We start from the raw sequence: 25,993 nt of genomic DNA on the forward strand, positions 1-25,993 counted from the left end.
GTCAACTCATCTCGACATTCCTTATATTTTCCTTCATTCTCCCCTTCATTATTCTTCCCAATTTCTCACCTTCCCCACCCTCTCCATATCGTCGTCTTCCCTCTCTCGTCCCTCATCCTATAACCCTTTTCTACGATGATATTGACAGATCACCGCTCTTCAAGCAAGCGACCCTATGATCAGCTGCCATTGTATGTATATTTACTTTCTGCTTCATTGATTTCGGTACCGTATACGATCGAACTGGTTTTGTCAATGCCTGTGTGTATTAGATATCGGTTCGGGTGTACAGTAAGAACAGACGAGTATTGCTACAGGTATGTGTTACTAAATCATTAAGCCACTAATTTTCAATCCTCGGTAAAGCCAGTCATTTACTGATATAATACGCCGTGTAACAGGCTACTAAAGCTGGCATCATATCGGTTCTTATCACGTGACCATGACTGACGGACTGATCTGTCATATACAAACAAGTAATGGTCCGATATATGTCATTATATTAAGATATTTACTTGCCAAATTAATACAAATGTTATCTAAAAATAGTCACCAGGTATATTAACTGCGTAATATATTTAAGGAATATTTATATGATGAAGGTGACAGTGTTATTTAATTTCCCATGTTGTTTCCTTCCTAGTTGTGAATATAAAATATATATTATTGAACTCTACATATACAGTGTGGTGTATGTGGTCCTGAGGAACATTTCAAAATGGCAGTTTGTAAACAACTTAGCAACAATGCACTGGATTTCAGTGTATTGTAGGTGTTTTTTGGGGGATTTTTTTGTTGAATTATTACACACTCATTGAATAAACCTTGGCAGACATCATCTAAATAAATATAAGCAAGTCTTCAAACTGAAATGTGAACAGTGATCTCCTTGGAACTGAGCATCTTCGGAAATCTAACTTTAAAATCAGGCCTTTCTGGAAGATCCAAATGTGTGTTATATATCTAATGAATACCTGGACCCATGTTTAATGCATCAGTATTCATTTAGACCATTTATGCTTATGTTTATAGGATCATTACATGTGCTTATATGTAATTATGAGTCAACGGAAGGAATTCAAACACTGTCAATATTTTGAATTTCTGTTGAAATAACCCTTTTGTTGGGAATTGTGCATTATTTTTGTGTTCACTGTCAAATAAGATGAAAAATGATGTTTGACACTGTTAGCGTACAGCTGACAATGTGATATGATAAAACCAGGTAGAAAATGATGTTTGACACTGTTAGCGTACAGCTGACAATGTGATATGATAAAACCAGGTAGAAAATGATGTTTGACACTGTTAGGGTACAGCTGTCAATGTGATATAATAAAACCAGGTAGAAAATGATGTTTGACACTGTTAGGGTACAGCTGTCAATGTGATATAATAAAACCAGGTAGACTGTTAGGGTACAGCTGTGAAAATGATGTTTGACACTGTTAGGGTACAGCTGTCAATGTGATATAATAAAACCAGGTAGAAAATGATGTTTGACACTGTTAGGGTACAGCTGTCAATGTGATATAATAAAACCAGGTAGAAAATGATGTTTGACACTGTTAGGGTACAGCTGTCAATGTGATATATAATAAAACTGTTAGGGTACAGCTGTCAATGTGATATAATAAAACCATAGAAAATGATGACACTGTTAGGGTACAGCTGTCAATGTGATATAATAAAACCAGGTAGAAAATGATGTTTGACACTGTTAGGGTACAGCTGTCAATGTGATATAATAAAACCAGGTAGAAAATGATGTTTGACACAATGTGATATAATAAAACCAGGTAGAAAATGATGTTTGACACTGTTAGGGTACAGCTGTCAATGTGATATAATAAAACCAGGTAGAAAATGATGTTTGACACTGTAAGGGTACAGCTGTCAATGTGATATAATAAAAACCAGGTAGACAATGATGTTTGACACTGTAAGGGTACAGCTGTCAATGTGATATGATAAAACCAAGTAGAAAATGATGTTTGACACTGTAAGGGTACATTGTGATATTTGTGATGTTTGTACAACTGTCAATGTGATATGAATGATATAGGTGTATTAACACCAGATAGAAAATGAAAACCCTTAGCATCATGTTTGCTTTTTAAGGAATTATAAGTCCTGGTAACAGAATGTTAGTACTACTGTATAATGATTCGTCCCCACCATCTAGATATGTCCCCAAACACCATGTACATGTGAGCGTGTGTTGTTTCTTACAGGTTTAGGTATGTTGATTAGCTGCATACTGCTGTCAATCTTGTTCAGTTGTATCGATGGCCAATTAGAGTGGCAAGAAGTACCGACTGCAAGTTCGACCCCAGATCCTCGAAGAGATGCTGGTCTTGGGTTCGATGTAACACGCAATCAACTGATACTCTTTGGAGGCAGACCATGGACTACTGATGACACATGGATATTCAACATAAGTTCTGGTAACTATAAAGCATATCTCATATCCTGTGAAAGTAGTGCAGAATTAGTATGGTAGACTGTGATCAGGTACAGAATTAGAGAGGTAGACTGTGGTGATCAGGTACAGAATTAGACAGGTAGACTGTGGTGATCAGGTACAGAATTAGAGAGGTAGACTTTGGTGATCAGGCACAGAATTAGAGAGGTAGACTGTGGTGATCAGGTACAGAATTAGAGATGTAGACTGTGGTGATCAGGTACAGAATTAGAGAGGTAGACTGTGGTGATCAGGTACAGAATTAGAGAGGTAGACTGTGGTGATCAGGTACAGAATTAGAGAGGTAGACTGTGATCAGGTACAGAATTAGAGAGGTAGACTGTGGTGATCAGGTGCAGAATTAGAGAGGTAGACTTTGGTGATCAGGTACAGAATTAGAGAGGTAGACTGTGGTGATCAGGTACAGAATTAGAGAGGTAGACTGTGGTGATCAGGTACAGAATTAGAGAGGTAGACTGTGGTGATCAGGTACAGAATTAGAGAGGTAGACTGTGGTGATCAGGTGCAGAATTAGAGAGGTAGACTGTGGTGATCAGGTACAGAATTAGAGAGGTAGACTGTGGTGATCAGGTGCAGAATTAGAGAGGTAGACTTTGGTGATCAGGTGCAGAATTAGAGAGGTAGACTGTGGTGATCAGGTGCAGAATTAGAGAGGTAGACTGTGGTGATCAGGTACAGAATTAGAGAGGTAGACTGTGGTGATCAGGTGCAGAATTAGAGAGGTAGACTTTGGTGATCAGGTGCAGAATTAGAGAGGTAGACTTTGGTGATCAGGTGCAGAATTAGAGAGGTAGACTGTGGTGATCAGGTACAGAATTAGAGAGGTAGACTGTGGTGATCAGGTACAGAATTAGACAGGTAGACTGTGGTGATCAGGTACAGAATTAGAGAGGTAGACTGTGGTGATCAGGTGCAGAATTAGAGAGGTAGACTGTGGTGATCAGGTGCAGAATTAGAGAGGTAGACTGTGGTGATCAGGTACAGAATTAGGGAGGTAGACTTTGGTGATCAGGTACAGAATTAAGATTATAGAATATAATTATCAGGTTCTTAATTAGGACTGTAAACTTTCGCAATGAGGTTATTAGCTATTTGTTATCTACCTAAACTTTCAAGGTACTTGGTTGGAATGCCACAATAACTTTGTTAGGCTTTTAATGGATCAAAGTACTGAGAGTACTGAAATTTAAATGGAGAGTATTAGAGATCCATATTTGTCTTCCTACTGTTGACAATCCTTATTATCAAATAGAATAATGTTTTTATGTCTTCAAAGAATTATGCAAGCAACATTGATTGATTTTTTAATAATAAATGAAAAAAATAATGAGATATTATCCTTAAAATAGTAGCTCAATATTTCTTAAACTTATTGTGTGAAATAATGGTAGAAATACTTTGACTCTGACAGGTACATGGAGATCTGTGAGTACCGCCGTTCACCCAGCAGCTCGGTTCAGCTTTGTGAGTGGACTGCAGGGTGACTATTTCTATGTGTCGATGGGAGAGGGCTTGAACCGCCAGTTCTACAATGATATATGGCGTTTCAGTCTGATGTACGTAGAAGGACTGTGATCTCTCTTGTACTTAGTGGTTTATGATATGTTATCGGGCAATAAATTATCATTGTCCTGTAATAAGCCCACCCAAGTTTGTAGTAGAAATATCTGGCAATAAGATCATTGTCTTGTAATAAGCCCACCCAAGTTTATAGTAGAAATATCCGGCAATAAGTTATCATTGTCTTGTAATAAGCCCACACAAGTTTATAGTAGAAATCTCCAGCAATAAGTTATTATTGTCTTGTAATAAGCCCACCCAAGTTTATAGTAGAAATATCTGGCCATAAGTTATCATTGTCTTGTAATAAGCCCACCCAAGTTTATAGTAGAAATATCTGGCCATAAGTTATCATTGTCTTGTAATAAGCCCACCAATTTTTAGGGTAGAAATCTCCAGCAATTAGTTATCATTGTCTTGTAATAAGCTCATGTCCATGATATCACTCATAGGTTTTTTTGGCTACCTGGGCTTAATGTAGAATAAAAATGGTAATGCCCCAATTAAGACATCCCTTCAATATTTTTTTACAGATGAATTTCTGTTTCTAAGCACATGGAATCTAGTTGAAGTAGTATTAGTTATTTTTTCTAAAGTTTAATTTCTTAACTACGTATAGTGTATAATTAATCAGAAAAATCTTCAAATGAGAAATAGTGTCAGCATTCATCAGCTATTTGGTTGGTTTCAGAACAGAGACTTGGGAGGAACTGTCAGCTCAGCAATCAGATCATCTCAGGTATGTAAATACCTCGGTATTAGCTTCAAGAGATGACAAGTTGTTCAGGGGAATCAGGATAGTAATAAATCATGCATAACTTAAGAAAAACTATCAAATACGAAGGCAGGAATATCACTTTAAACATAACCTATGTTATTGTTTATGAGTTTATTCAATATCATATGTAAACTGGGTTTCAGTATTTGAGATACAGGTTATTAAATTCACATTGCTACAGCTGATACAAATCTCGAAGAAAAATTGTTTAAAAGAAAAATAAATTAAATTCATTTACAATTATAGTGAAAATAGTGTTGATATAGAAATTAAAATTTTAAAAATTGATAGGTAGTTATTAGGATCAATAAATATAATGTCAGAGATTGTTGTCCACCAGGCCAGAGGCACGTTATGGTGCAACAGGGGGCATTCACTCACAGGGATTCACTCTGTTTGTAAGCCAGGGTTTCTCCTCTCGTCGATACTTTGACACTTATTCCTACAGTGTCAGCAGTCAAGGCTGGTCTGAAGGTAAAATACATTTAACACTAAGTAAACATTTGATCTGTGTAAGACTTTGAGTCACTAAGTTTTGTTGAAGTGTCGGGATAGAACATCTGTTGTGTAATGTTAAGATTGGTAATCATATACACATTTGTTTAATGATATACATATGTAAATAGATGTGTTATGGTAAGCACATGTGTCTGGTGATATACATAGGTAACATACACTGTGTTTAATGATATCAATAGATGTGTTATGGTAAGCACATGTGTCTGGTGATATACACAGGTAACATACACTGTGTTTAATGATATCAATAGATGTGTTATGGTAAGTACATGTGTCTGGTGATATACACAGGTAACATACACTGTGTTTAATGGTATCAATAGATGTGTTATGGTAAGCACATGTGTCTGGTGATATACACAGGTAACATACACTGTGTTTAATGGTATCAATAGATGTGTTATGGTAAGCACATGTGTCTGGTGATATACACAGGTAACATACACTGTGTTTAATGGTATCAATAGATGTGTTATGGTAAGCACATGTGTCTGGTGATATACACAGGTAGCATACACTGTGTTTAATGATATCAATAGATGTGTTATGGTAAGCGCATGTGTCTGGTGATATACACAGGTAGCATACACTGTGTTTAATGGTATCAATAGATGTGTTATGATAATCGCATGCGTCTGGTGATATACACAGGTAACATACACTGTGTTTAATGGTATCAATAGATGTGTTATGGTAAGCACATGTGTCTGGTGATATACACAGGTAGCATACACTGTGTTTAATGATATCAATAGATGTGTTATGGTAAGCACATGTGTCTGGTGATATACACAGGTAGCATACACTGTGTTTAATGGTATCAATAGATGTGTTATGATAATCGCATGCGTCTGGTGATATACACAGGTAACATACACTGTGTTTAATGATATCAATAGATGTGTTATGGTAAGCACATGTGTCTGATGATATACACAGGTAGCATACACTGTGTTTAATGGTATCAATAGATGTGTACTGATAATCGCATGCGTCTGGTGATATACACAGGTAACATACACTGTGTTTAATGATATCAATAGATGTGTTATGGTAAGCACATGTGTCTGGTGATATACACAGGTAACATACACTGTGTTTAATGGTATCAATAGATGTGTACTGATAATCGCATGTGTCTGATGATATACACTGGTAACATACACTGTGTTTAATGATATCAATAGATGTGTTATGGTAAGCACATGTGTCTGATGATATACACAGGTAGCATACACTGTGTTTAATGATATCAATAGATGTGTACTGATAATCGCATGTGTCTGATGATATACACAGGTAACATACACTGTGTTTAATGATATCAATAGATGTGTTATGGTAAGCACATGTGTCTGATGATATACACAGGTAGCATACACTGTGTTTAATGATATCAATAGATGTGTACTGATAATCGCATGTGTCTGATGATATACACAGGTAACATACACTGTGTTTAATGATATCAATAGATGTGTAATGGTAGATGTGTATGTTTATAGTGTACACTTTATTACAAATGCTTAAGATGACTTGTGAAGGGACACTTGTGTTTCGCTCATTGAGATAGCCAGCACTACCCTGGCTGTTGATAAATTGGTAAACCCAGTAAGTGAACAAGAACATTTGATTGGTTAGGTTCTTTAGATGAAATCTATTGTATCTCTACATTTGATTGGTCAGATTCTATAGACAAAATCTGTTGTGTCTTTACATTTGATTGGGTAGGTTCTGTTGGCAAAATCTATTGTATCTCTACATTTGATAGGTTAGGTTCTCTAGACGAGATCTATTGTGTCGCTAAATTTGATTGGTTAAGTTCTCTAGAGAAGATCTATTGTGTCTCTACATCTGATTGGTTAGGTTCTATAGACAAAATCTGTTGTGCCTCTACATTTAATTGGTTAGATTTGATTGTCAATATCTATTTTTCTCTACCTCTGATTGGCTTAGGCTAGAAGATGATATATGTTTTGTCTCTATATTTATATCTTGACAATATCCACAGAATATTGTGCTGGGTACACATGTAACCCTTACAATCCCAGCTACCCCCATGCCAGGTGTCTGCATGCTGGAGCAATGGCTGCCCCTCACCAACTCGTCATCTTTGGAGGATGTTTGAGGTGAGCTGTTCAAATACATATATATTATAGTATCAATGTAAGTTTCATACAACTAAGTGACACAGTAATATGTAGAATTAAGATCAAAATATATGTTTATCATAAGAATTTGGATTATGGGGGCCTTGTACTCTCATATTGTTGTTTGATTATCAAATATTTCCCATTTTGTACAGCTGTGATTCAGGGAACTGAAACCAAATGGAACCTAAGAATGAATACACTGCATCATTATTAAGAACACTTTACCCCAATTGTTTTGGATGGCATACAGTGGTCCTCCCACACATTGTTCAGTGTGGTAGTCTCCAGCCAATACCAGTACCCTGGCTGTTGATTGGACCCAGCAGAACTAACAAATACATAATAAAAAGGCCAACTTTGAATGATTTAACACAAATGATATAAAGCCTGTTGTGTCTGGCCTAAAGATGTGGATATTTTTTTCAATTCCATGCAACAAGTATGTATGTATACTGTTGTACAAACCATGATGTTATTAACAGTTTGGTGCTGATTGTTGCTGGGTTTATCAACCCATGGACACTAACAATCATTTTGAGGCAGGGTTTCCTTGTAGTAATTGGCGTCTACCTCACAGTACACATGAGGTGCCTGTGGTGTGCCGTCCAGAGCAATTAGGGTAGGCGTTTTGTCCAAGGACACAACCAGGTCAACACAGACCGGTCAATTTCTCAGTTTCCTGAGGAACACAAGCCCCATTGGAAAGGAATGAAGAACCTTATTTACAGAACATTGTTTGTTTCAGTGGAGGGTTAACAGGTGGCCCCTGTCCCTCGGGAGATTCCTGGATCTACAATAGTCAAACTAAAACTTGGAAACAGATAGATGGCTGCCCTTCCCCAAGGTCAGTCTCATAGTGCTCGATAACTAGACAGTTTTGTTTGTAGAATTGTGTTTAAGTGTTTCATTTTGTGTGCAAATTTATGTTTCTGATATAAAGTAACTTTTGATTTCAAAATTTCAGAGAAATTGTAAGAATTATACTTGATAGTACATTTAGCAAGAACCAGATCATTGTCTGACATGCACATTATTAAATGTACCCTAGTGTGTGTCTCAGAGGTAATTAAATATAGAGAAGGGAACTAAATTCAATACCAAGCTTCAATTTATTTTGAAATCAGATAGCAAAGGGTACTACGCTAGTTTGAATATTTAGAGTGTTTTTTTTTTGAGTTATCATTATTGTTGTTACAGGATTTATGGAACAATGGCCATGGTTCCTAGCGTTGGAGGAAAGCGTAGACTTGTCCTTTATGGTGGAAAAGAGGAGCACAGTCAGGTCATTAAGGTCAGTGACAGATTGTTACCATTGTACAAACAACAATGTTATTGACAGTGTGTTGCCGTTTGTTACTGGGTTTATCAACCCATAAGGACAAAATTTGTATTACCTGTTGTCTGTCCTTCAACTTTTTCTTTAAAACGCTAATCTTCCTTGATACCAAGGTCACTTTTTTTTTAAACAAATTTGGTTTTGAAATCAGTTGTTTGCCTCTTCTAGATGGGGATAGGTGGGATCCACAAGAGGGTTTTATTTGAAAAGGTCACTTCTCCTCAGGAAACTATATTTAGTGTGAATCATCTTTAGGGGAGGGCAAAGTGTATATAAATAAGTTGATATATCCTGGTTGGCAGGGAACTGGGGTAAAAATGAGGGAAATTTTGGTTTTGCATGAAATGGCCACTCATCTGTAAGTGCCCAGTTGGATTGAAATAACATTAGAGATGTTCTTAGGTGAGGGCAGGTATACCTTACACAAGGACCTTAGCTTTTCCCAGATGAGAAGAAAACTGGGACACTGAGGTTTTGCTAGAAGACATTACTATTTCTAAATGCAGTGGTCATTTTCAACTAGAGTCCGTAGAATGCTTGTTGATGTAATGATGCATGAAATAAAAATGTCCTGGACTTTTCCTGTGAAACTCATCTTAATTTTAAGAACCCACTAAATATCTTTGTCACTGGACTCATGGAAAAATGGAAATAGTGTTCTGAAATCACTAGGATAAAATTGCACAAAAATTACTGGACTGAATTTTATTGTAATGACATGAAAGAACAAACACTGATTTTATGGTTGATGAAGGAGGATTATTTCAGCTAGGATCATGTTATGGCGAGGTTTCTTTGTAGTAGCTGGTGTCTACCTCACTGCTGAAGCATTAGGGGTAAAGTGTCTTGCCCAAGGACAAAGCTATGGCAGCACAGACCCATCCATTTCATAACTTCCTCTGAAATACAAACCAAGTGGGGATTGTGAAACCTATGTGACACCCCTTGGATCTTCACCTGAAATTGTGTCAACATGGGTCTTGTCCCCACCTTGTAATATTTCAGAAATATGTCACAACATTAATTCCAAAGGTTTTAAGGTAGAATATTAGCTGTTGACCTTTTTTTCAGACAACACTTTCTGCAGTTGATGAAGTGTTTGTTTTAGACCCAGACAATCTGGTATGGTGTCGTCAAAAAACCAAGTACCAGGTTTGTATGTTTAAATTTTCATGTGTTTTCTGGTATGGTAGAAACCACTAAATACAGTGTATTTGTCCTGGTTTTGTACAGATTTGAAAACTTAACTTTTTTAGACATTGAAACATTTTATAGTAATCCTGTAATATAAGGCTTTGGGCACCTTCACAAAAACCATGGTTGAATGTAAGGGGTTGGCTAATTACAGGATGATAAAACTTTACCTAGATCTGAAGGGTGTAATGACATCCATATACTAATAATGAACTCGACACAAAAACCATGTTGTTATTAAACTGAGATCTAGTTTTATGCCTTTATATTTGTTTTTTTTCTTGTTTGGAGAGAGAACTAATTTTTTAAAAATTTCTGGTCAGCCTACAGCATGTGTGCTTGTTTTATCTTATTCATTGTTGTTTAGATAGATAAATCCTATCCCCCTCAGTTTACATCTTGTTTCAGACATCTCCTCCAGCATGGAGAGCATCTGCTTCCATGGCAACAGCATCCACTGGTGTTTACATGTTCGGAGGGGTTCTACTAGAATCGTAAGATTGTTTTCTATGGTGCTTTGTGTGAATTTATTTGATGTAAAAATTTGATGGATATCTTTCTGAAACATTTGTTTTATAAGTGAAGGGAATCATATTGGGGTTGTCATTTTGTTTGTAAAGGAGAATCTACCTTGAAGTTTGGCATTAAGGATTTAAAACCTCTCACATCTGCAGCCACCTGAGATATGTATATACAATGTAATTTGTAAGTGTTAGGCATTTCGTTTTTTTAAAAAAAAAAACCCAAAATCCATATCAAATGTCTGTCAAATACTACAACAAATAAACCATTTCGAGTATTTTTTACAGATCGGTAGGTAATAAGCCAAATCACAGTTAACGGACTAAGTAAAAATGTACATAAAAACTTTGGCATCCTTAAATAGGCCCCCTTTCTTCTCTTTGAAACAAACTTCTTGGTCCTCTGATATTAGGTTGAATACAAACATTATCTACAGAAGAGAGGTTTAATGTAATATCAGGAACTAGTTACAGAGGTGATGTTACTAACGACCTCAATATCAGACACCTGTTGCAGAGGTGATGTTACTAATGACCTCAATATCAGACACCTGTTACAGAGGTGATGTTACTAATGACCTCAATATCAGTAACCTGTTACAGAGGTGATGTTACTAATGACCACAATATCAGACACCTGTTACAGAGGTGATGTTACTAACGACCTCAATATCAGTAACCTGTTACAGAGGTGATGTTACTAACAGCCTCAATATCAGGAACCTGTTACAGAGGTGATGTTACTAATGACCTCAATATCAGTAACCTGTTACAGAGGTGATGTTAGTAACCTGTTACAGAGGTGATGTTACTAATGACCTCAATATCAGGAACCTGTTACAGAGGTGATGTTACTAACGACCTCAATATCAGACACCTGTTTCAGTGGTGATGTTACTGATGACCTCAATATCAGACACCTGTTTCAGTGGTGATGTTACTAATGACCTCAATATCAGTAACCTGTTACAGAGGTGATGTTACTAATGACCTCAATATCAGGAACCTGTTACAGAGGTGATGTTACTAACAGCCTCAATATCAGGAACCTGTTACAGAGGTGATGTTACTAACAGCCTCAATATCAGGAACCTGTTACAGAGGTGATGTTACTAATGACCTCAATATCAGGAACCTGTTACAGAGGTGATGTTACTAATGACCTCAATATCAGACACCTGTTACAGTGGTGATGTTACTAATGACCTCAATATCAGACACCTGTTTCAGTGGTGATGTTACTAATGACCTCTGGTTGCTGAGTGGCACGGCTGTGGACACAGAGACGGCTGAAGTGCTACCTTGTGCCAAGAACTTTGCCAACTGGATCCTTCTACATGGTATCTTCATGATGTTGGGCTGGGGCTGCCTTCTCATCTGGGGGGCCATCATCGCTCGATATTTCAACGGCAAAGGCAAAGTTTGGTTTATTTTCCATGTGTCATTTCAGGTAACTATAAGAATATTCTTGCTACATCTTTTCAGGTAGTCCAAAGGGTTCTGACTGTCTGTGATAAAACTTTTTGTCTTGGTTGACAAAAGGAAACCTTCAGACTACTCTAAAAGATAGTCATTGTTTTTACATCTCTTATATACTACTATCATCCAATTAGATATCTTCTTGATCAATCTCATTATGAAAAGTTTTCAATGATTTATATAACAAAAAATAACAGAACTTGTATATCCCATTGAAGGAGTGTGTATTCTCAGGGTGACAGATACTGCTTTAATTAGTAGGGATGGATATCCCATTGAAGGAGTGTGTATTCTCAGGGTGACAGAGACTGCTTTAATTAGTAGGGATGGATATCCCAGTGGGAGGAGTGTGTATTCTCAGGGTGACAGAGACTGCTTTAATTAGTAGGGATGGATATCCCATTGGGAGGAGTGTGTATTCTCAGGGCGACAGCCTGGGATGGAGTGTGAATCAATGGCCCATGATAGGGGAGTGTACTGAAGTACTCTAGGGGAAGGGATGTGAATCATTGGCCCATGGTGGGGAAGTGTACTGAAGTACTCTAGGGGAAGGGATGTGAATCATTGGCCCATGGTGGGGAAGTGTACTGAAGTACCCTAGGGGAAGGGATTTGAATCAATGGCCCATGGTGGGGAAGTGTACTGAAGTACCCTATGGGAAGGGATGTGAATCATTGGCCCATGGTGGGGAAGTGTACTGAAGTACCCTAGGGGAAGGGATGTGAATCATTGGCCCATGGTGGGGGGAGTGTACTGAAGTACTCTAGGGGAAGGGATGTGAATCATTGGCCCATGGTGGGGAAGTGTACTGAAGTACCCTAGGGGAAGGGATTTTAATCATTGGCCCATGGTGGGGAAGTGTACTGAAGTACTCTAGGGGAAGGGATGTGAATCATTGGCCCATGGTGTGGAAGTGTACTGAAGTACCCTAGGGGAAGGGATGTGAATCATTGGCCCATGGTGGGGGGAGTGTACTGAAGTACTCTAGGGGAAGGGATGTGAATCAATGGCCCATAGTGAGGAAGTGTGCTGAAGTACTCTTGGCAAGGAGAAGAGATGTACACCAGTGTCCCAAGGTGAGGGAGTGTGCTTCAGCTCTTTAGGGAAAATTATGTAAATCTATGTCCCATACAACACTATCTACACAGATTTCTCACTACCTGTGTTGTACCCGACAGGTGTCAGGACTTCTGCTGGCTACAGTTGGTGTTGTGTTTGCCGTCATCTCAGTTCAGTCTAAACATTTTATGTTTGCCCATGGAGCTATAGGTTTGTTGGTGATGCTGCTCGGCTTTCTACAGCCAGTCAATGCATGTTTGTAAGTATCAGATTGGTTCTATTTACACTATATTTTTATGCTCATAAGGTTTCATTTCTCATTTTCTACCCTCATTTTTTTAAGTTTCCTGTTTGCAAATTCTTCCACATTACATGATTAGGTAATTGTGATTTCTGTAAACTGATTAAATACTGAGACAATGACACTCCAGATATAAGACTACAAAAACATTTGAGCTGATAGGTTCCTTTTTCGTTAAAAAATTGCCTTATGAAAGAGATAAAACATAACCACAATGACAAATACTGTACAATCACACATTTTCATGGGGTTAAATTTTTTGTATTTTTTTAATCTGACTTACTGTTTTGTGAATACTTGATTTCAAGGATAAATATATCTCAAATCTATGAACACAAATTTCAACATTTCCTGGTGTTATATATGGATTGGAGGATTGAGAGTACCCATGAAATACCAACTGATTTGTCCCAAACAGACCACTGTCTTTGCTGATTGTTAGTTTTCTGTCTGTCTAGTTGCTATCACATTTTTAAACACTTCGTCCAGGTTTTGTATGATACTCACTCTGATAGTTTGCATTAATATATACAGTAATTATCTTGTTTATTATATTTGTTCATAAAGAAATTGTCAAATCCTCTTTTGGGGGGTTTTAAGTGCCAGATAATCCTGATAAACAATGATGGTGGTCCCACAGAATCTCCAATTTTTCCATGAAAAAAAAGCCTTGAAAATCCTATAGCTACGTAATGTGCGTACCCCCAACTTTGGACATTTATTTATGAAAAAAAAGCCTTGAAAATCCTATAGCTACGTAATGTGCGTACCTCCAACTTTGGACATTTATTTAATAAAAAAAACTGCATACATTACATGGGTTTTTACTGTAACCGAAAATAAAACCCCAATGAATATTGATTATGAGTAAATATTTCAAATTTCTTTCAGTCGCGGCAAGAGACCAGAGAAAGGAGAGATCAAAACTTTACGTCGTAAGATTTGGGAAATCCTCCATCACTTCAGTGGTTACATAGCAATTGTGTTGGCTGTGGTGAACATTAGTCTGGGATTGTTTTTCGCAATAGCAAAGACTGAGATTTGGTCACTCTGGTACAGCTACCTAGCTCTATTACTGATATTTATTCTCATAGCTGAGATTCTCTGTTGGGTCAAGAAGAAGGAAAAAACTCACTCGACAGTACTACCCTCAAACCAAGGGTCATCTGAGCAGGATAGTCAAATTCATGTGGCAGCTGGAATGACAAATCATACAAATCCAGAATTTGATTCTGAACTGCCAATCAAAAAGGAATGATTGATCTATGTGTATGAATAATCTGTGATTCTTATCAAAGAGAATAGAAGGACTCCTGGCTGAAGTAAGGTTTCTAAACAGAATATCCTGCATCTGCCTGTAGCTAGTGGAAATGAGACTGCCTGGTAATCTACCTTCATGACACGCTCCTCTGTTTAGAGTTTAACATATTTATATCCAGATGTGTCTTTGTCTCTTTATGGTAATTCTTCCTGAAGTCTTTTAGGCATTTACACATGAGGAAACTTACTAGTTCTTCAGGGGATATTTCCTTAAGATCAAACAATAATCAGTCTTGTTCTGTGTTTCTCAGCATTCGCTCTGTACTTCTAAAATACAAACATCCAACTTAGTTTCAACATAATGCTGAAAAGGTTGGTGGTTACAATAAGAGTCTCTGTTTGCTGGCTTTATCACTGTCTACAGCATAAAATCATTTTTAGGCAAGGTCCATTTGTAGTAGCTGGTGGCTGCCTCACTGAACAACATACAGGAGGTCCATAGTATCCATCCAGAACAAATGGGATATAGTATTTTATGCAAGGTCAAAACTACAACAGGAAAGACCAGTGTAGTATGATAAAGTGAAACCCATGGTAAAGTGAACCACAGTTCATTTCACCATTACGGTAAAATTCATCAATTTACTTAATTATGTTCCTCAGATTTAGGTAGGGGGCTTCACTTTATCATGGCCATGGTGATGTGAACCCCTAGTGCTAACCCACCCTAAATTTTGCCATCCCAGAACATCAACGTGGTAAGACAGATCATGGTAGTTGTGAACATATTTCCACTTGATTAATTACAAAAATTGATATTTTGGAAATACAAACATAAACAGCTCATAGGTAATAAGTATGTTTCTGTTTTAAATCTTTGATCTTTCATTACATAGAAAATACTACTTGTTCATGTTACTTAGCGACAAAATTTGTTGTAAAATGTTTGAAGAGAGTTTATCCTGTGACAAGTTACTATGCGACCGACAGTTGTCGCTGTTAATGACATGAATCCCCTTGAAATGTCTAACATGTTAGCTCCACATTCAAGACGTTCGGTTGAGGATTGGGTATGATCTCTGATAAGGTAATTTGTGTTGCATTGTTTGCTGACTTTCATGGAAATGAATGTTTACCATGGAATTGAAGGTTATGTCACAAGTAAACAACCCCTTCAGGTTTCTGGTTTTGTGTTTTTTGTTCCAGGCTTTATGATTTGTCAATTTTATCAGATAATTTGTGTGCTCTCTTTTCATTGGTGTAAGTTTGCAAAATGTTATTTTTCACCAGTGAAATTTTTCAGCAGTGAAAATTTTCACGAAGTGAAAAATAACACTTTTATCAATGAGATAATTTTCTATATAGTAAAGTGATACATAACTACTTAATACTGTTTAGCTTATCATAATAATGATAAGAAACAGGGTAAAACCAGTGAGTCCACCACTTCCTTTGAGGGACATAATAAAACACTCAAACGAAAGTTCACTAAGCAGTTTTGTATTACCTAACACATTTGTGAAATGCTGAATAAACACATTTGGTGATAAATGAATAAATAACATATTTTTTAGCAATAATTCCTTATACACAAAAACAAATCATTTTGACAATATTTCTGAACTCTGTACTCCTAATACTGAATTCACCACTATACCAACAGAAATGTAACATCTACTTTCCACTACCATCGTAAAACATATTCACGATTTCTTTTAAATACAGATCCAAGGTTAAGATATTGAAACAAGATTATGCAAATAGAAATATAGTAAAAAAGCATAGCAATTCAAACATCGAGGAACTGGAACAACCGTTATTATGGCATATGTAAGTCAAACATGTTTTTATAATTAAGATTCTTACAAACAAACACATTTTCTACAAAATGTAATGACAAATATAAGGTACACCATTTAATCATCCATGATAGTTCTAGCTTTTGATAAATTATTTTTTTCTACATCTGATAAGATTTAATTATGCAAAGTTCAGAAAAACTAAATTTAGGTCTGAAATTGATTATTTTTAATGTCTTCGATACAGAACGTCACCAAAATTGCTAGTTTGTGACAAAAAAAATTCCTCCTTATTTAAGTCTTATTCATGTCCTTTGAAGATATGGAAGACTAGGAAGGCTGTGAGTTAGTCTGTTACGTGTTTTACAAGAGTTATCTCCCTTAGTTTAGATAACTATTCCGTACCTTCAGTTATATATCCCATTAGGTATTCCAAACCACATGTCGTTTAAGACGTTTACATACACTTGCAGAAATCTATAGAAAGGAAATTGATCTAGCAATGACTTATAGCATACACCCTTAAGGTAAAACATAACATCACCTTGTAATAAAGAGAAGTAATTTACAACATTGTGTATGAAATATTAGTTTGATTTGTTGTAGATGAAACACATCGTGCAGTATATATCAGATATAATTCACATAATTGGCTGTGCATGGCATAGGTATAGTGTACTGGGTCACAGATCTATAATGCAATACATCAGATGTTTTTAACTATACACACCTACTGATAGCAAAGCTGGGAACAATTCCTATATTACAAATATATACTAAGCATAAATTGTACTGAAGCAAACACATGCAATAATTCTCTCATCTTTACTGTAACTGAATTTTTAACAGTCAAAATTGGACTCATTTTGAAAGTCCAATTTACATTTTCTTGAAAAGCAAGCTATAAGCCCATTAGGGAAGTTTAACCATGCCCTTTAGGGATTTGCTGAAAGCCATGTGCCATGTCATGGTCATAAGTGTATTACAATTAGGCATATTCTTTATGTATTGTTCTGTAGAGGAAACTTTACACAGATAAAAAAACTATAAGTGTAAACATGCCAGTGTCAACCTGTCCTAATATTAAGCCCCAGAGAACTATCAATTTACGTGGCTACGTTTTTTGCCACCTCCCCATCCAATACTTTTATTGACCTCCTTTCTACGCCATGACATCTTCTCTTTCCCTCTAACAGACGGAGCAGAGCCTGTCTTGATGGGTGGTAATCTGGTAGAACCTGAAATCCATATTGTCATTAAATAAATTTCTTGGCAATAAATATGACATATAGCTGTGTTACTTGTAACCTTGCAGCAATGCTGCTTTTTTATTCTGAAAGGCAAACATTCTAAAGAACTCTCTTTGCTTTGAATACACATTTGACTTTTAAGCTGAAGCCTAGGACTAAATTAGACAAGAGGACCACAGCTAACGTTGGAGAGGACAAGTCACTTACTGGCATCAGATCCTGCAGAGAATCGTCGGGGGTTTCGGACTGGATCACCGTGGTTGCTAACACTGTCTACTGATTGAATATCCAGCCCAGGACTCTATGAAATATAAATATTGTATTAGAGTACTGTAAAATAATTTTCTATTGTGTTTCATTTACCGTACTTCTGTGAATTTTACGATGGAAAGAGATTGTGAAAATTAATCACTGTAAACACAGGGATAATCTTGTATTTTGTATTTGTTGGGTATAACTATTTACTTGACAGCAATTAAATATGAAATCCACTTAAATAGTGTTTAACAAAGGTTTGTTATGTCAAACTTGTGGCAATATGGAAATTGTAGGAGTTAGTGGCTTTGAAAGAATACCCTAGTTAATTTACAGTAATACCAAATAATGATGTGTCATTTGAAGTGTCAACATGGACCATGTAATGCTAGCTATGTTCTGGGTTTGATTGCTGTAGGTATCACAAGATTCCAGAGACGATTAATGAAAATTAATTGATATGGTTACAAGCACTTGTATTGAAGACAATAACGCTCTTTATAAACTACCCATAGACTGACCATGAGCCTGACAGGGCGTCCAGATGTAACCTCAGCAGTCATTTTAGGTAGGTTTCCTTCACTGCCATAGATCTTTCGCAAACTTTCACTGAAACAAAAGGTCAAATACTATATAAAATTTCTTCTTCAGACTCCAACAGAAACAGAAAGTCTGACACTGAACAAAGCTCACTTCATCCCCAAGAGTTCAATTAACTCCTTCACTGTATTTAACTTTAATGTTTTCATAAATAAACCTAGGAAAATCCTCACCTAACGACCTTATTAATCTTTTATTTTTCTTTTTTAATTATTTTACAGTTTTCAATTTATTTTCACTTCAAGGAAATTTTGTGAAATTTTGCTGGTTATATATATCCTGATAATTATAGCTAACATGACTTTTTACGTTTCTTGTATCACATAATAATCTTGTATTCTCTTCATCATCATCTGAATAGACATGAATTACCTCACACACACACTGGTTTATACATGATACGTAACAAGCATGTCAAGTGAAATATTAATTGATTGAAGTACATAGTCCACCCACTCCAAACTTACTTGTGTGGCTGTGTAGGGTTAATACGAGAGTCCGACACCTCATAATCCCCAACCTGCGTGTGTATCCATTCAAATGTACGCTTGGTACGGTTGTGATTCTCTACTCTCTTGTCCAAGTCCTTCCTTTCAATTTCCTGCTGACGTGCTGCAGATACCAGGAACATCATACCACAATGTTTTTGACTTATGTACCATATATAGACTTCAATAACCCCACAGTGTCAACACATCAATGAAGGGGTGGACACTATTATAGAATCTTAAGGGAGGACTACACATTGCTTCTGACTCAAAGTCAGGGATGGGCTTATTACAAGGCAAATGAAAAAGTATTTGTTGGTAAAGCTAATGAACAGCAATAGATGTGGGTGGGCTTATAACAGGACAATGAAATACAGCTATATATGAGTGGGCTTATTACTTGACAATGGAAGAGTTTGTATAGGTAAAGTTACTTAACTTCTATAGATATCGTTGGGCTTATAACAGGACAATGAAATAGTTCTTGTTGGAAAAGCTACTGAACACCTATAATATAGGTGTGCTTATCACAGGACAATAAATACAGCTATAGATATGGGTGGGCTTATTACAGGACAAGAAATACAGCTATAGATATGGGTGGGCTTATTACAGGACAAGAAATACAGCTATAGATATGGGTGGGCTTATTACAGGACAAGACATACAGCTATAGATATGGGTGGGCTTATTACAGGACAAGAAATACAGCTATAGATATGGGTGGGCTTATTACAGGACATACTGAAATGTATTAGATAAGGGAGGGTATAATTTTACAAGAAAATTCTTTAATACACAATTGGTACAAGTATGAAATTTTAAATGTTACATAGTATCTTAAATGTGCAAGCTCATTTTGCACTCATACGTATGGTTTTACATGATTATCTATTTTCTGTCAGATTTATGAAAAATTTGGGATAAGTTTCATTATTAAATTTCATATGAAATGGAAACTCATGTAAGAGTCTGTTTATCACTTAACCAATCAACTACTGAAACAAAAATTCCTAAAAACTACATTTGATCAGACAATCTAACGGCACAATAGTTTTAATGTTTGTTTCTTTAGGGATGTTATGAAGTGATAATGTCACGAAACAATGGGATCTTCAAATCAATCACAGCTGTACTGGGCCATATATATGTAATGGGTGTTAGTACACTCAGTTAGGTAAAAGTTATGTAATAAGTACACAAAAGGACTCCTTTTTTTAAAATTTTATTTTACTCACCTTGGAAGTATTCTTTACGTGGCAGGGTTTTCCTGGATGGTTGGACAACCGTCCTAATATTAGTCGTTTCCTCTAACTTCCTGAACAGTGCCAGCCTCTGTTTGGGATCTAAGGAGGAATGAGAAATGACTATCAGCTTACAAATGTATATATCTACTACCAGTAAACCACAAGAGTATGCCATCTAGGGATTATTTATATAATTTCTCATACAAGGCTCTTAATTTGGTACCTTGGACTTAATTGGAGTCTAAATCCTGATTTGCAATGCTTTAAAACCTAACCTAATTTGCCCAGTTTTTAACCAACATGTTTTATTTGCCTAGCTTTAAAACTGTCATACCTAATTTCCATATACCTAGTTGGCCAAGCTTTTTAACTGCAATTCCTGATTTGCCCAGCTATTAAACTGCCATTCCTGATCCTCCCATATATAAAATTGTCATACTTACTCTTTCCAAGGTTTAAATTATCCGACCTAATTTGCTTAGCTTTAGCTTTAAACTATCTAACTAATTTGCCAAGCTATAAACAATCATACCTAATTTGCTTAGCTTTAAACTATCTAACTAATTTGTCCAGCTTTTAATTCTTTGTTCCTCATTTGACCAGCTTTTAAAATGCCATGCCTAATTTTCCAAGCTTTAAAACTACCATACCTAATTTGTCCAGTTTTTAACCATCATACCTAATATATACCCAGCTTTAAAACGATCATACCTTGTTAGCCCAGCTTTAAAACTATCATACGTAATATACCCAGCTTAAAAACTATTATAATTAATTTGCCTAGCTTTATATGATCATACCTTACTTGCCTTGCTTTAAACGGTCATACGTAATATACCCAGCTTAAAAACTATTATAATTAATTTGCCTAGCTTTATATGATCATACCTTGTTTGCCTTGCTTTAAACGGTCATACCTAATTTACCCAGCTTAAAAACTGTTATAATTAATTTGCCTAGCTTTATATGATCATACCTTGTTTGCCTTGTTTTAAACGGTCATACCTAATTTACCCAGCTTAAAAACTGTTATAATTAATTTACCCAGCTTTAAACGATCATACCTTGTTTGTCGTGATTTACACGATCATACCCAATTTACCTAGCTTTAAATGATCATACCTAATTTGCCCAACTTTTTTCTCCGTTCTGCATTATACTTCATTTTCTTGGCTCTTTGCATCATCAAAATGGCTGTTTGGTTATCTTTGAAACCCCTGTAAAATCATAAATACATATGTAAAAAGTAAACTTGTTACAAAGTTCTGATACTCCGAGCATCACAAACGTTAAATCATCTAATGTGATAACATCTTTCCTTTTGCAAAACAATTTTTTTTCTTATTATCTAGATCAACAATAATTTGTGTCTCGATAACAAAATCAGAGTTTTTATTTTTTAAACCCTTTGGTATTGAAGAAACATCACAATATACTGTGTGAATCAGAAAGATGATGACCTTTTCTCCTCCACTAACAGAAACACTTACCACTCCTGTGTGATTTTCTCCTCTTTCTTGGACAACACTGAGCGATGACTGTCCATTCCAGTGATTGTACCACTGGCTAGAGAGGAAGGAGGTCGAGGATGGCGCTGAGAGGTTTGTAAATCAGACAGGGGCGAGTCCATTCCTCGCCACGCCTTCCTTGGCTGTCCTGGAGGGTGGGGCTTGTCTCCCAGGTCTAAGTATGGGATGTGGTCAGAAGGTGGCAGTTTTCCTGATGGAGGTTTTCCTAGGACAGCGTGGCTGATGGTAGCAATGATATTTGAATGTTTCAAGTTAACAAACTACTCTGAATCAATAGTTCTTTCACCAAATTGAAACAATATGAAGAAATTTTTAGATGACTAAATTTACTAAAATGATAACTATTATAAGTATTTACAAAATCCTAAATCTATGCACTAAAACAGGTTCAAATTTTACAACAAGAAGTTTGATTTTGTATTGTGAGTAACAACAATTAGCCCAGTGGAGTTATTTCTATGACATATGTAAATTGTATCATCAGTTTTATCTGTCAGATGTAACAATATTTTATATGAAGTGTGGACTGATAATGTCCATACTAACAGAGATCCCGACCATATAGATTTCAACACAATCACAATAGTATTCTAGGTGTATAGTAGAAGTCTGACCTTGCAGGGATCTGGGGTGTCTCTGGTGGTTTCCAGTCATCCAGCATGTTCTAAATGTGATAAAGAATAGTATTGTTATCATGAAAATAATGTAACTACATACATTATTTTACAACTTTTATTGAATTAAATAAATAATCATGTGAAAATGTGTTCCTGTATCACTCTGGCTACTATCCATCTATAAATAAACAGGCAAATCTAAATTCCAGAAAATTTAAAATAAAAAAGTTCTTATTTTACTGGATAGAAATTGTTATCGTAATCATGATACAAGGGCTGTTGCAGAAGTGCTGAGCTTGTTACAGAAATGTTTGTTGATAAAAATGTTACAGATCTAGTTTATTGTCTAGTGATATTACCATTGATATGCACTTTCTAAATGGAATTTGTTTGCAAAGCTAGTTGTCCATGTTGTATTAATAATTACTGAATACTATCACATGTCAAAAAGCACGTTTTCCCTGAAATACTCCTTCGGGTGTATGGAAAGGAAAGGTAACTCCATATGGACCCATGTGCAATCATATAGTGGTGTACCAAAGCCTTTCAACAATTGCACCAAATTTTTATTATTTAAAGATAATAGTAGAAAACATGTCTGAAAGCTGGGCTTTCCCAGCCGAGAATCTTTTGAATCAACTCAAGGAAGGGATGGTTTAAAAACCCACCTGGATCCTGATGAAAAGATCAGTACCCCTGTACAACTATAAAGTTATCAGTATCCCTGTACAACTATAAAGTTATCAGTATCCCTGTACAACTATAAAGTTATCAGCACCCCTGTACAACTATAAAGTTATCAGTATCCCTGTACAACTATAAAGTTATCAGTACCCCTGTACAACTATAAAGTTATCAGTATCCCTGTACAACTATAAAGTTATCAGTATCCCTGTACAACTATAAAGTTATCAGTACCCCTGTACAAGCACCCCTGTACAACTATAAAGTTATCAGCACCCCTGTACAACTATAAAGTTATCAGCACCCCTGTACAACTATAAAGTTATCAGCACCCCTGTACAATTATAAAGTTATCAGTATCCCCTGTACAACTATAAAGTTATCAGTACCCCTGTACAACTATAAAGTTATCAGCACCCCTGTACAACTATAAAGTTATCAGCACCCCTGTACAACTATAAAGTTATCAGCACCCCTGTACAACTATAAAGTTATCAGTATCCCTGTACAACTATAAAGTTATCAGCACCCCTGTACAACTATAAAGTTATCAGCACCCCTGTACAACTATAAAGTTATCAGCACCCCTGTACAACTATAAAGTTATCAGCACCCCTGTACAACTATAAAGTTATCAGCACCCCTGTACAACTATAAAGTGTTATCTGCACCCCTGTACAACTATAAAGTGTTATCTGCACCCCTGTACAACTATAAAGTGTTATCTGCACCCCTGTACAACTATAAAGTTATCAGCATCCCTGTACAACTATAAAGTTATCAGCACCCCTGTACAACTATAAAGTTATCAGCATCCCTGTACAACTATAAAGTTATCAGCACCCCTGTACAACTATAAAGTTATCAGTACCCCTGTACAACTATAAAGTTATCAGCACCCCTGTACAACTATAAAGTGTTATCTGCACCCCTGTACAACTACATGTATAAAGTTATCAGCACCCCTGTACAACTATAAAGTTATCAGCACCCCTGTACAACTATAAAGTGTTATCTGCACCCCTGTACAACTACATGTATAAAGTTATCAGCACCCCTGTACAACTATAAAGTTATCTACACCCCTGTACATGTATAAAGTTATCAGTATCCCTGTACAACTATAAAGTTATCAGCACCCCTGTACAACTATAAAGTTATCAGTACCCCTGTACAACTATAAAGTTATCAGTATCCCTGTACAACTATAAAGTGTTATCTGCACCCCTGTACAACTATAAAGTTATCAGCACCCCTGTACAACTATAAAGTTATCAGTATCCCTGTACAACTATAAAGTTATCTACACCCCTGTACAACTATAAAGTTATCAGCACCCCTGTACAACTATAAAGTTATCAGCACCCCTGTACAACTATAAAGTTATCAGCACCCCTGTACAACTATAAAGTTATCAGTACCCCTGTACAACTATAAAGTTATCTACACCCCTGTACATGTATAAAGTTATCAGTATCCCTGTACAAGCACCCCTGTACAACTATAAAGTTATCAGCACCCCTGTACAACTATAAAGTTATCAGTACCCCTGTACAACTATAAAGTTATCTACACCCCTGTACAGCTATAAAGTTATCAGTACCCCTGTACATGTATAAAGTTATCAGTACCCCTGTACAACTATAAAGTTATCAGTATCCCTGTACAACTATAAAGTTATCAGTATCCCTGTACAACTATAAAGTTATCAGCACCCCTGTACAACTATAAAGTTATCAGTATCCCTGTACAAGCACCCCTGTACAACTATAAAGTTATCAGCACCCCTGTACAACTATAAAGTTATCAGTACCCCTGTACAAGCACCCCTGTACAACTATAAAGTTATCAGTACCCCTGTACAACTATAAAGTTATCAGTATCCCCTGTACAAGCACCCCTGTACAACTATAAAGTTATCAGCACCCCTGTACAACTATAAAGTTATCAGCACCCCTGTACAGCTATAAAGTTATCAGTATCCCTGTACAACTATAAAGTTATCAGCACCCTTGTACAGCTATAAAGTTATCAGCACCCCTGTACAACTATAAAGTTATCAGTACCCCTGTACAACTATAAAGTTATCAGTACCCCTGTACAACTATAAAGTTATCAGTATCCCTGTACAACTATAAAGTTATCAGCACCCCTGTACAACTATAAAGTTATCAGCACCCCTGTCAGTACCCCTGTACAACTATAAAGTTATCAGTATCCCCTGTACAAGCACCCCTGTACAACTATAAAGTTATCAGTACCCCTGTACAACTATAAAGTTATCAGTACCCCTGTACAAGCACCCCTGTACAACTATAAAGTTATCAGTACCCCTGTACAACTATAAAGTTATCAGTACCCCTGTACAACTATAAAGTTATCAGTATCCCTGTACAAGCACCCCTGTACAACTATACAGTTATCAGCACCCCTGTACAACTATAAAGTTATCAGTATCCCTGTACAAGCACCCCTGTACAACTATAAAGTTATCAGTACCCTTGTACAACTATAAAGTTATCAGTATCCCCTGTACAACTATAAAGTTATCAGTACCCCTGTACAACTATAAAGTTATCAGCACCCCTGTACAACTATAAAGTTATCAGCACCCCTGTACAACTATAAAGTTATCAGCACCCCTGTACAACTACATGTATAAAGTTATCAGCACCCCTGTACAACTATAAAGTTATCAGCACCCCTGTACAACTATAAAGTTATCAGTACCCCTGTACAACTACAAAGTTATGTACAGACCACTTTTTACACTTGTATAGATATCAACATCGATGCTGATGCCTTTTGACAACAATAGGTCTCCTGTTTCTTTGAAGAGTTGAACTAATAAGAAAAACACTAATTTTTGCTATCATCAT

The 25,993-nt window shown here is 36.3% G+C and overlaps 2 protein-coding genes across 2 annotated transcripts in view; one reads left to right on the forward strand and one right to left on the reverse strand.

Annotated features, from left to right (window-relative positions):
- The first annotated feature begins 2,242 nt into the window (after positions 1 to 2,242).
- Positions 2,243 to 14,643, forward strand: LOC132548400 (uncharacterized). Its single transcript, XM_060212264.1, has 12 exons — positions 2,243 to 2,447; positions 3,897 to 4,041; positions 4,737 to 4,823; positions 5,149 to 5,297; positions 7,354 to 7,471; positions 8,241 to 8,339; positions 8,693 to 8,786; positions 9,903 to 9,983; positions 10,434 to 10,519; positions 11,777 to 11,996; positions 13,204 to 13,343; positions 14,277 to 14,643. The coding sequence occupies exons 1-12, from the start codon at positions 2,243 to 2,245 to the stop codon at positions 14,641 to 14,643; spliced, it is 1,791 nt and encodes a 596-aa protein (XP_060068247.1).
- A 2,779-nt stretch (positions 14,644 to 17,422) lies between these two features.
- LOC132548401 (leucine-rich repeat and IQ domain-containing protein 1-like) overlaps positions 17,423 to 25,993 on the reverse strand; it is a 33,652-nt gene continuing 25,081 nt past the window's right edge. Inside the window, exons 25-32 of the mRNA XM_060212265.1 lie at positions 22,428 to 22,477; positions 21,775 to 22,032; positions 21,407 to 21,501; positions 20,276 to 20,383; positions 19,017 to 19,161; positions 18,471 to 18,558; positions 17,902 to 17,995; positions 17,423 to 17,682 (exon numbers count right to left, since the gene is read on the reverse strand). Coding sequence (XP_060068248.1) covers positions 17,546 to 17,682; positions 17,902 to 17,995; positions 18,471 to 18,558; positions 19,017 to 19,161; positions 20,276 to 20,383; positions 21,407 to 21,501; positions 21,775 to 22,032; positions 22,428 to 22,477 — 975 coding nt within the window. The 3' untranslated portion in view covers positions 17,423 to 17,545. The remainder of the gene's footprint in view (positions 17,683 to 17,901; positions 17,996 to 18,470; positions 18,559 to 19,016; positions 19,162 to 20,275; positions 20,384 to 21,406; positions 21,502 to 21,774; positions 22,033 to 22,427; positions 22,478 to 25,993) is intronic.

The sequence above is a fragment of the Ylistrum balloti genome, unplaced genomic scaffold, assembly GCF_031769215.1.
Source record: "Ylistrum balloti isolate Yb309-2 unplaced genomic scaffold, AGI_CSIRO_Ybal_v1 Utg370010, whole genome shotgun sequence".
NCBI lineage: Eukaryota > Metazoa > Mollusca > Bivalvia > Pectinida > Pectinidae > Ylistrum > Ylistrum balloti.